Here is a 12,521-nt window from a genome sequence, read left to right on the forward strand (position 1 = left end):
AATTACCAGGTAAATGTTACCATTCTTAGAGCCCCCATTCTACATCAGACACACTGGACTCCAATCAATTAAACATAAACAGCCCCGGGCTCAAAGAAAGCAGAAGTGAGATTCCAAGGGCTAGAACCCAGTCCTGGTTTGGTCACTACAGTTGTCTGACCCCGACCCTGTTACTTACACATCAACGCTTAAACTGTTTATTGGTAAAATGAGAAGTTTAGTGTAAAAGCTAACCCCATTCAGCTTGTACCACCGCTTTTTGAAACCCAAAAGTATAAAAATATTATCAAATTAAAAGCCTTTTGATAACTTTTAGGCAGAAACGAAAAGTGGCATGGATTTTCATGTCACGATGAAGGCCATTTGTTATTTAGTAAGAAAGATAACATCGCAATTACATCGACATCACTAAAATTTTTGTGGACCGCTAAGTTACCTCTTTAATGTTTTATGAGAAATTGCAACATATAGTTTGATTCTTATCTTCTGAAATCAAACACATTCAAAGTTTGGGTCAGAACTCCCCCTTTCCAAAGCTGTACACGAAGTCTCTTGAGAAGTTAGCAGTTTGGGTACTTCATCTGTGAGTGGCAGGTGTACCACCAGCTTGGACTTTGTGATCCAGCAGGAATAATCCTCATTTCAGGAACACTCTGCAGCTATTCTGTCTTCTCTGAGGTCAAGCAGCATGAATGGTGAGTGAAGTAACCATAGAAAACCAGAGTCCCCATGGCTCACTTTGCGTGAAATTCCCTGGAGTAAGCGTAATGTTCTACATATAATCCTGTCATTCAAGAAAATTACTCAGTTTTTAGAAAGTAGGGGTATTTAATATAGAAACCTTTTTTACTTGGCCTTATTACAGATAACTTTTTTATTTTGGTTTGTTTCCTCATCTTTATCTACACAGTACCTTTTATATATCTACTGTGAGTAACTATGACTAGATTAAGGAGTCGAAATAAGCCGTGTTTAAGTACCAACTCTTTCCACTTGTTAAGAAAGGTCTGTGGCAAGTTATTTATGCTAAGCCTCAGTTATGTCATTACCTTATGGAAAGAAGAACACCTCCCTCATTGGATTGAGGATTAAATTGACAAAATATCCTATGTATCCTCTATAGCAGGGGTCCCTAAACCCCAGACCACAGGCTGGTACTAGTACTGGTAACTGGCTTGTGGCCTGTTAAGAACTGGGCCTCACAGCAGGAGATGAGCTGTGGGCAAGTGAGCAGAGCTTCATCTGTATTTACAGCTGCTCCCCATTGCTCATATTACCACCTGGGCACCTCCTCCTGTCAGATCAGTGGTGGCATTAGTAGGGCAAACCCTACTGTGAACTGTGCATGCGAGGGATGTACGTTGCACACTCCTTACGTGTCCGGAATTGGTGGGTTCTTGGTCTCACTGACTTCAAGAATGAAGCCGCGGACCCTCGCGGTGAGTGTTTCAGTTCTTAAAGGCGGCATGTCTGGAGTTTGTTCCTTCTGATGTTCGGATGTGTTCAGAGTTTCTTCCTTCTGGTGGGTTCGTGGTCTCGCTGGCTCAGGAGTGAAGCTGCAGACCTTCGCGATGTTACAGCTCTTAAGGCAGCATGTCTGGAGTTGTTTGTTCCTCCTGGTGGGTTCGTGGTCTCACTGGCTTCAGGAATGAAGCTGCAGACCTTCACAATGAGTGTTACAGCTCATAAAGGCAGTGTGGACCCAAAGAGTGAGCAGCAGCAAGATTTATTGCAAAGAGGGAAAGAACAAAGCTTCCACAGTACAGAAACAGACCCCAGTGGGTTACCACTGCTGGCTCCGCAGCCCGCTTTTATTCTCTTCTCTGGCCCCACCCACATCCTGCTGATTAGTTCATTTTACAAAGAGCTGATTGGTCTGTTTTACAGAGAGCTGATTGGTCCGTTTTGACAGGGTGCTGATTGGTGCGTTTACAGTCCCTGAGCTAGACACAAAAGTTCTCCACGTCTGCACTAGATTAGCTAGATACAGAGTATGGACACAAAGGTTCTCCAAGTCCCCACCAGAGTAGCTAGATACAGAGGGTCGATTGGTGCATTCACAAACCCTGAGCTAGACACAGGGTGCTGACTGGTGTGTTTACAAACCTTGAGCTAGATACAGAGTGCTGATTGGTGTATTTACAATCCCTTAGCTAGACATAAAGGTTCTCCAAGTCCCCACCAGACTCAGGAGCCCAGCTGGCTTCACCCAGTGGGTCCCATACCAGGGCCGCAGATGGAGCCGCCTGCCAGTCCCGCGCCATACGCCTGCACTCCTCAGCCCTTGCATGGTTGATGGGACTGGGCGCCCTGGAGCAGGGGGTGGCGCTCGTCGGGGAGGCTCGGGCGGCACAGGAGCCCATGGAGGCGGGGGAGGCTCAGGCATGGCGGGCTGCAGGTCCCGAGCCCTGCCCCGTGGGGAGGCAGCTAAGGCCAGGTGAGAAATCGACCGCAGCGCCAGTGGGCGGGCACTGCTGGGAGACCCAGCACACCCTCCGCAGCCACTAGCCTGGGTGCTAAGCCCCTCACTGGCTGGGCCAGCAGGGCCGGCCGGCTGCTCCAAGCATGGGGCCCACCAAGCTCACGTCCACCCGGAACTCCACCTGGCCCGCAAGCACCACGCGCAGCCCCAGTTGCCGCTGGCGCATCTCCCTCCACACCTCCCTGCAGGCTGAAGGAGCCGGCTCCGGCCTCGGCCAGCCCAGGAAGGGGCTCCCACAGTGCAGCAGTGGGCTGAAGGGCTCCTCAAGTGCTGCCAAAGTGGGAGCCCAGGAAGAGGAGGCGCCGAGAGCGAGCGAGGACTGCGAGGGCTGCCAGCACGCTGTCACCTCTCACTTATGAGAATCAATGCCTGATAGGTCTGTCACTGTCTCCCATCACCCCCAGATGGGACCATCTAGTTGCAGGAAAACAAGTTCAGGGCTCTCACTGGTTCTACATTATGGTGGGTTGTATAATTATTTCATATATATTACACTGTAATAATAATAGAAATAAAGTGCACACTAAGTGTAATGCACTTGAATTGCCCCAAAACCATCCCACCACCCCTGGATCCAGGGAAAAATTGTCTTCCATGAAACTGGCCCCTGGTGCCAAAAAGGTTGGGGACCACTGCTGTATAGCACACCCTTCTAGGTTATCAGATTCTAGTCCTGTTTGTTCATGGTTTTTCAGCTATTTAGCAATTATTTGCGATGTTTTTAATTTTAAAAAATTATTTTTAAATTAAAAAAATTTTTTTTGAAACAGTTTCACTGTCACCCAGAGTGCAGTGGAGAGTGTAGTGTAGTGGTGCAATTACAGCTCATCACAGCCTTGACCTCCTGGGTTGAAGTAATCCTCCCACTTCAGCCTCCCAAGTAGCTGTAACTACAGGCGTGCACCACCACGCTCAGCTAATTTTTGTACAGATGGGATTTCACCATGTTGCCCAGGCTTGTCTTGAACTCCTGAGCTCAATCAATCCTCCCGCCTCAGCCTCCCAAACATAATTTCTCTGATTATATGGCTTTATGAGGAATACAGATATGACAGTATGACTCTGGAAAGGGGCATACAGCAGGGAGTTAACGCTCCTTCGAAGGGTTGTTACCATGATGAGGAGGGGAATTCCCTCTGTTAATACCCCTTTGGAGAAATGGCCAAGTGTGTCAGAAACTCCTAATTCTCTAAAGATTGAATTAGGAGTACTACATTTCTATTGGGTCAAGCCCATATCCAGAAACAACTACACTGATTACCCAGTCAATGGATATCAACTTGTCCATTGAAGACATATTATGAGAAACAAGACTTTTGTTAAAATATAATACATGAACACTGATTAGATCTTATGTCAGGTTCCAATTATGAGTCCCAAATCCCACTGTTACCCACCAGGAGTGTTTCTTGGTAGTCCTCATAATTCGTAAAGAAAGTGTTTTTACCACTCTGCCAGAGTGAGTTCCTCCCACAAAACCTACAACATAGTTGATTCTATGTCATTTGCTGCTAGCTGGATTCACCTTTCTATACTTTCATATTCCTTTAGCTGTTTAGAGATAGCCAGCAGTATCCATAACCTCTCAGCATATCCATGAGAGAACCTGCAAGACTCTTGCCCCATCTAGCCAAGAGTTTCAACATTAGACCAGTTGTCAGAGGAAAGTGAGAACCAGCTGGACTGATTAAGTATCTTGATTGACCATTATAGAAGATGGGGCTAGGAGGTTGCTTAATTTACCTAACCAGAATGTCTACATCACAGCTTGAAATTTTAAGTGTATAAATGTGTATGTGTGTGTGTGTGTGCACGCACCCATGTATTTGGGACAGTAAACAGAAAATCCAAATTTTTACTCTGACTTCCAAGATGAGGCTGATTAAGAGGTAGCAGGGAATCTTTATAGCTCACTGCTAAGCTCAACCTAAAAAAATCATTTTATTTATTATTAAAAACTGGGAAATATAGGAAATAAAATACAGCTCCACAGAAATGTAAACTACTACTATTTTAGTGTATTCCCTACCAGATGCTCTTCTTTGCTTATTTTTATACTGTTGAGATCCTATGTATGTACTATTTTGACTTGTACTTGCACTTAAGATGTTCTGTGCCATTGCCTATATCATTTTTGTAATTATTTTTAATGTCAAAATGTTATTCGATTGTAGTTATATTTCAATGTGGCTACCTGCTTTCTTACTGTTGGACATAGTGTTACACTGTTATGAACATCTATGAATCAGTCACTGCACTTTACTTTTTATGATTATTTCCATGACTAAAGATTTAACACTTTTCAAAGGCTCTCGATAAATTTTACCAAAGGTTTGTGCCAAAATACTTAAAAAATTTTTTTTTATATTTTCATATTTAATGTACCCAAGTGACAAAATATTCTCTCACTGTGTATGAGAATGCTCCATCTCATGACAATATTGCCAGCATTGAATGCTTTCCGAATGAAGAAAAAAAATCCTTGCTAGTGTCAGGCCTCTCAGCCCAAGCTAAGCCATCGTATCCCCTGTGACCTGCATGTATACATCCAGATGGCCCCAAGCAAGTGAAGAATCACAAAAGAAGTGAAAATGGCCGGTCCCTGCCTTAACTGATGACATTCCACCACAAAAGAAGTGAAAATGGCACAAAAGAAGTGAAAATGGCCGGTAACTGATCACATTCCACCACAAAAGAAGTGAAAATGGCCGGTCCCTGCCTTAACTGATGACATTCCACCACAAAAGAAGTGAAAATGGCCGGTCCCTGCCTTAACTGATGACATTATCTTGTGAAATTCCTTCTCCTGGCTCATCCTGGTTCAAAAGCTCCTGCAATGAGCACCTTGTGACCCCCCACCCTTGCCAGCCAGAGAACAACCCCCTTTGACTGTAATCTTCCACTACCTACCCAAATTTTATAAAATGGCCCCACCCTTACCTCCCTTCGCTGACTCTCTTTTCGGACTCAGTCCGCCTGCACCCAGGTGAAACAGCCTTGTTGCTCACACAAAGCCTGTTTGGTGGTCTCTTCACATGGACGCGAGTGAAAGCTAGTTTGATGGTAAAACAGTATTTTATTGTAATTTTATTCACATCTTTTGATTACCAGTTACAATACTACATTTGTTTGTTTTTTCTCTTCTGCCAACAACTTGTTCATGTCCTTTGCTGAGTTTTCCATTTTTCATCCACATTAATGAAATTATTTTGTTTTATGAAGTCTCCATTGAAACAATAAAATATTCATGAAGATTCATTTTATTGGATTTAAATATTTTAAAGAAATATTTTTAAGGCTGCAGTTTATTGATAAGAAAAATATAAAGCATACATGTTTATAGATTATGCATTGACATTATAGTATATATATTCTCCAAATAACATAATTAATTTTGTAGTGCTACTAGTGGAATGCATTCTCCAGAAACATGGCTTTACCTTCAAATCTGAGCACAATACCCTTACAACAAAAATGAAGAAAAGGATAATAAAAGCACAACTTTGATTCATTTAAATTTTGGTAGACCATATTTGATTTGTTGAAGAGTAAATTCGTTTATTTACCTCTTCAAGGAAGTCATTATTTTTTGCATCTCTTTCTGTGCCTCTTTATCCTATAAAGAAAATACAAATACATAATGAAATTTCATGCATTCATCTTGATAATCTAGTATGCTGAAACAGACTTACATTGACTTGAGGAGATTCCCCAACATGAGAACTTTGAGGTTCACGAAGGTACGTGCAGTCACCAAATAGTTTCCCAAATTCAGGACACTGACAGGGTTTTATTATTATTTTTTTAAATAATTTTCTTTTTTTTCATTTTGACAAGTAGCTTTTCTCTTAGTGAGTGTTTTATACAGCATTAATCCTCACATGTCCTGGAGTGTTGCTCAATGAGTAAAGGGTTTATCATGTTTATTTCATTGAATTCCTTCTCCAGCATGAATTATCTAGTAATTTCCCAACAGGTTTCTTCCTCCTGGAAAAAACTTGCCACTTTCTTTCCTGTTTTACTCTAAGTTTTTTCTGCATATCAAGGCTTGAGCTTTGCCTGAAGGGTGTAGGGTTTAGCCCTGTGGGAGCTCTCTGGTATCTAAAAGATGGCATCTTTCAGATAGATGGAAATTTGAGTGAGACCACCTATAAAGGTTAGGGCTGAGGTTGAAGGCTCTTCCAAATGCTGTACATTTATAGGGTTTCTCTCCATGTGCATTGTCTCATTATGACTAAGATGAGATCATTAAATGAAGCCTTTCCCACATAGATCATATTCATATGGCTTCTCTCCAGTGTTAATTCAAGGTGTTGTTTAAAGGATAAATGGTCACTGAAGGCATTTCCACACTGATTACAGACAGAGTTCTCTGGTATGAATAAAAGTTAACTCTGTGGATGAAGTGTTTCCTACATTCATTACATTTATGGAGTTTCCCTGCAGTGTGAGCTAACACATGCTGAGTCAACGTTGAGCTGTGACAACTTCCTCATACTCATTATATTCCAAGGGCTCCTCTCCACTGTGACATCCCTGCTACTGAGGACATAACAGGCTGTTAGAGCCTTGCTCAAATACCTTCATTAATTCATTTATTTTCCCACATATGAATCTGATGCCGAGCATTCAGTATAGTCTCTAGTTAACATCTTCCACGTTGGTTACATTCATGTGGTGTGTTACTCTCCTTTGCGTACAGAAGTTTTCTCCTTTGTAGCAGGCCAGCTGCATAGCTATATGATTAATTTTAAGGTTTTCGTTATGTTTCAGGCACTTAATATATTGGCTATATTTATGCAATTGCCCTCTTATAAGAACTCAGGTTATGGTTTGGAGCTCAGGTTATTCCTTTTCTCCCAAATTTGAACTATCCACACCTTTGAGCTGAGATAGCACACTTTCTCTAGCCTCAAATTAAAGTCATGTGATTGTGCTGCATTCCTAATTTGGCCCTCCCCAGGCCAATTCTGCTGTGGAGGAACAGAGTTCACCCTTACGAATCTCAGTATTGACACGTTGTTAGATCGCTCTTTCCTGTAGATATTCTACATGGAAGTTCTATCTTTGTTTTTAAGACTTTCTTGCCTGGATGCTGGTTTTGAGGATTTTCTCCAGAATCACATCTCTGTGCAGCTTCCTCTGAGATGGGTCTAGCAGGGCCTACTCTTTCTGAGTAAAATCCAAAGCCATATCCTTAAAGGTCAACATTTCCTTTTTTTTCTTTTTTTTTTTTTTGAGATGGAGTCTCGCTCCGTTGCCAGGCTGGAGTGCAGTGGCGCAAACTTGGCCTACTGCAACCTCCGCCTTCTGGGTTCAAGTGATTCCCCTGCCTCAGCCTCCCGAGTAGCTGGGGCTACAGGCACGTGCCACCACACCCAGCTAATTTTTGTATTTTTAGTAGAGACGGGGTTTCACCATGTTGGCCAGGATGGTCTCGATCTCTTGACCTCGTGATCTGCCCGCCTTGGCCTCCCAAAGTGCTGGGATTACAGCCGTGAGCCACCACGCCCAGCCAAGGGCCAACAATTCCTGTGGTCGTACTGTCAAGAACTCAGTCACCACCTGTCTTTCTCTGTAATCTCATTCAGGGGCCATCTGAGCACTAAGCCAGAAAGGCAGAACCCAGACAGATAGAAACTTGAGTGAGACCACGATGATACTGGGGTTGGGGTCACCACATTCTGGAGCTCAGAGCTTCTTTCTAACTTTCTAGAAAAAGCCAGGAACCTGTATTTTTAATGAGCCCTCTACTGTCCAAGCAAGTCTTAAATATTTAAACAACTGGGCTTAAATTCTAATTTCCTTAGATTATATAGCAAAACCTCAGGATGACCTTTCCTGGCCCATGGCCCAGGTTGCAGGACCAGTTTTATTTTCTCATAAATCTCTGTGCTTTTATTTCCAAAACACTCATCAAATTTTATTGCTATGACTTTTTCAGTGCCTGCCTTTCCCACTAGACCACAGAATTCATGATGGCAGAGGTATCTGTTTTTTCCTCTTTGTATCCCAAGCCTCTAGCAGAGTACACCTCCATAATTGTAAAATAAGTGAATAAAGATAATCTCTCTTTCACCCAAACACACACATTCAAAAATACAGATTTATTTCATCTGATAGTGTTGGAAAAAGATGGTTTAGAAAACTACATCAATGCTCTCTGCTAAAGACTGGATAAATAAAAGAGCGACTTATTTACATTAAATTGTCATTATTCTCCTAGCATTTGGGTAATGATTATCACACACCAACTTCATGAGACTGGGTACTGGTTAAGAACAGCTAGTCCCAAACTGATGCTGTATCATCAATTATTTTAAGAAAATAAATAAATAAAAGGGTTCTAAGAAACTTCTTTAAAGTGTTTTTAAGATCAATTTAAATAATACAACCAAGACAATTACATATACTACAAAATCTTAAGAAATAATATATTTTAAATGCAAATGACAAGAAGGTAAGAGTCAAAAGAGTAGAAATAGGGGGTTGTAAACAGACTTTCTACAAGTCATGAAAATGTCTGTTTAGACGGTGGGAAAAGTCTGTCTCTACTATCTATACTGTAATACCCTTATTAATTTTTTTTTTTTTTGAGACGGACTTTCACTCTTGTTGCCCTGGCTCGGGTGCAATGGCACGATCTCAGCTCACCACAACTTCTGCCTCCCAGGTTAAAGAGATTCTCCTGCCTCAGCCTCCCTAGTAGCTGGGATTATAGGCATGTGCCACCACGCCTGGCTAATTTTGTGTGTTTTTTTTTTGTTGTTGTTGTTGTTTTTTTAGTAAAGACGGGGTTTCTCCATGTTGGTCAGGCTCGTCTCGAACTCCCGACCTCAGGTGATCTGCCTGCCTCGGCCTCCCAAAGTGCTGGGATTACAGGCATGAGCCACCACGCCTGGCTGCCTTATTAATTTTTTAAAAAGTACTAGGAATAATTCTCCAGGCATGGATAGCACAGATGAGTTAATTTACAAGAAATAAGTTTCAACCAGAAAGAAATGGGCAAACAAGAATTTCTAGCAAATGAGACAACATTACAGGATTTTGGCAAGAGACCCATTTATTACCCTAAGCTGTAGCATTTCTATAACAGGAAGGCAGAGTGAATGGATACAAATTCTGTTTTATAACCTATCCAGAAAACCAATGTTTCCAAGATATCATAATCAAATATGATATCTTAATTAAGAAAGAACATTTAAAGCAGAATTAGGATTTTTGTTACTAAGAGCAGTTACCAATGAGAGTTATGCTTCTCAACTCATAAAACAGGTTGGAAATACAGCTCAGAGCTTTAATCAACAGTCCATTTCAAAGACAACTATACCACTTGCTAAATATAACGTGCTCTTAACTTTCAGCACTCCCAGAGTACACTTCTTTTTGTGGTTTGTTTCTGGTAACATTGGATTTACCAGTCTATGAGTCTGTTTGTCTTAGAAAGGTGATTAATGCCATTTCAAAATGTTTCAGCAATTTTAAAATATGGCTTTTTCTTTACCAGTTTAGCACATCTCTTATCATAAAACAAAATATTATATAATGCTTTTTATATTTGAGCTTTTTCAGTAGGCTCCACATTGATGAACTTTAATACTGCCTCCAGGCAAACAACTTTCAGGTTGCCAGTGAAGTCATTATTTCATTCAGAAATCATTCTCACACTGTCTTAGACACAGAAATCCCTTTTTAAAAAAAGAAATGGTTCTCAGGATCTGAGATTACTTTCCTAGGGTCAAGAAAAGTCTACATGAATAATAAAAATACCGTAGTTTCAAATTCTGGGAATGTAAAGCTGCTTACACCTATGAATCTGGGCTCTAGAGACGAAATGACCAACACTCCCAATATCAAGTAGCAGTGTGATGAGCTGAGAGTTCCCTAATAGGGGACAGAAGACATGTCCACAAATGACTATAATGCAAGGAAGAAGCTATAAATGCCACAAGAAAGAAACAAACATCTTATGAAATTTCACATGAGAGAGCAAACTGATGGCTAGGTTGTCTTCTTGTAACTAGTGGCATTGCTAGACATTTTGGAAATGAATAAACTTGGTTAGCAAAATCACTAATGGGGTATATTTCAATCTGAAAAAACTTTATAGAGATGGAGGGGTATTACATATAACTCACTTCATCCTATTTTCTCATGGAAAAAGAAATGGAAATATACCTTACATACCTTTACTACTTGGAAAAAAATTGCTAAGAATACAAATGGAGACATCACTGAGGAAAAAAATGCAATGTGAGAAATATTTGCTCATACTATTTTGCTTATTACAGAAATACTTCCAATGTCTAGCCTTCTTACATTCATTATGAGTCCTCTTTATTATTACTATTGACACTATTATGTTTATTTGTATCATATTAATGCCCTGGTTCTTTATCAACACTTACCGAGTGCTTATTATATGCTAGGCAGTATACACAGGATTAGGGGTACAGTGATGAATCAGACAAACCTGGTTGTTACTTTCATGGAACAATCACAGTAATAATGACATAATAACTGTGTGAAATGATAGCAAGGAAAAGTACAGGGGGCTTTCTTGCCAGCAGGCGTCAAGAAAGTCTTTCCTGAAGAAACAGCATCCACGGTGAGGCCTGAAGGATAGGAAGGAATAAAGCTAGTGGAAGGAGCAGAGGGTGGGTAGGAGTGTTTCAGGAAGTGGGAACAGTATGTTCTAAGGGTGAAGGGCAGGCTGGGTGGTGCAGAGGACGGGGGAGCGGGGAACATATGAAGCTTGAGAGATTGGTAGGAGCTGGGTCAGAGCCCTGAAAGACATGCTAAAAATTCTGACCCTCATCCTAACAGCAAAGGGTTTTGAGCAGGGAAGTGACATGTTGACGTTTACATTTAATCTGTTGCTTGGGCTGCTACTGGGAGTCAAGAGTGGCCTGGTGGGAGGCAAGGAAGCTGTGAGGAGAATGACTGGGAGGCTGGTACAATCCATGGTCCGGGGGAAAGTAGGCACATTCCTTTTGCTCCAGGCAAACAGAGCTTTGCTTTCTCACTTTTGTGCCTCTGTTCATGACCTGCAATGTACTTGCCCACAACTCCATATTATATAGATCTTTCAAAGTCTACCTCTGATGCCACCTGGCCTCTGCTAGGTGAAAATAATTTCTCCCTTTTCAAAATTTCCATAACTGATGATTTGTACTTCTTTTAGTACCTTATGCTTTCTGCTTTGACCTATAGTTATTTGGACACACACTATATGTTCCCTTCTAGGCTATAGCCTCCTAGAAGGCAAGAGGCATGTTTTATTTGTTTATAGTTCAGATCACAATAAATATCGGAACCTGTATTGCTCCAACACAGAAAAAGAGGAGGGTTTTTTTTTTCCTGAGGCATTTCTTTTCTGTTATGATTTAGAGGATGATAATGTTTGGTGGTATGAGAAGAGGAGGAAAATATGTACCTATTTTTTTGTTGTTGTTCCCACAACACCAGTCAACAGCTCACAGGAGCAGACTGAGTTGTTAACCCTGTGGAATGCTTGAAACTTACAGCATACCCAGAATCCTGACTTACTGAATAAAAGGGCAAGAGACAGGGCAATAGTTTCTTTTTCATTAATGGCCAGTGTCCAAAAACCAAGAACATGACGAAATTAAGGCAGAAATAAAGATGTTCTTTGAAACCAACGAGAACAAAGACACAACATACCAGAATCTCTGGGACACATTCGAAGCAGTGTGTAGAGGGAAATTTATAGCACTGAATGCCCACAAGAGAAAGCAGGAAAGATCTAAAATTGACACCCTAACATCACAATTAAAAGAACTAGAGAAGCAAGAGCAAACACATTCAAAAGCTAGCAGAAGGCAAGAAATAACTAAGATCAGAGCAGAAGTGAAGGAAATAGAGACACAAAAAACCCTTCAAAATATCAATGAATCCAGGAGCTGGTTTTTTGAAAAGATCAACAAAATTGATAGATGCTAGCAAGATTAACAAAGAGGAAAAGAGAGAAGAATCAAATAGACGCAATAAAAAATGATAAAGGGGATATCATCACTAA

At 41.2% G+C, this 12,521-nt stretch overlaps 1 protein-coding gene across 3 annotated transcripts in view; it reads right to left on the reverse strand.

Moving 5' to 3' along the window:
- Positions 1-751: 751 nt before the first annotated feature.
- RMDN2 (regulator of microtubule dynamics 2) overlaps positions 752-12,521 on the reverse strand; it is an 84,463-nt gene continuing 72,693 nt past the window's right edge. For 2 of the 3 annotated variants that reach the window (XM_058428929.1, XM_058428930.1), the window contains exon 11: positions 5,539-6,098. In XM_058428929.1, the coding sequence (XP_058284912.1) occupies positions 6,045-6,098 (54 nt within the window). In that variant the 3' untranslated portion in view covers positions 5,539-6,044. Of the gene's footprint in view, positions 785-5,538; positions 6,099-12,521 lie in introns of those variants that run through there. The other variant, XM_058428931.1, reaches the window with a different exon arrangement.

Source organism: Hylobates moloch, unplaced genomic scaffold (assembly GCF_009828535.3).
Source record: "Hylobates moloch isolate HMO894 unplaced genomic scaffold, HMol_V3 SCAFFOLD_15, whole genome shotgun sequence".
Taxonomy (NCBI): Eukaryota; Metazoa; Chordata; class Mammalia; order Primates; family Hylobatidae; genus Hylobates; species Hylobates moloch.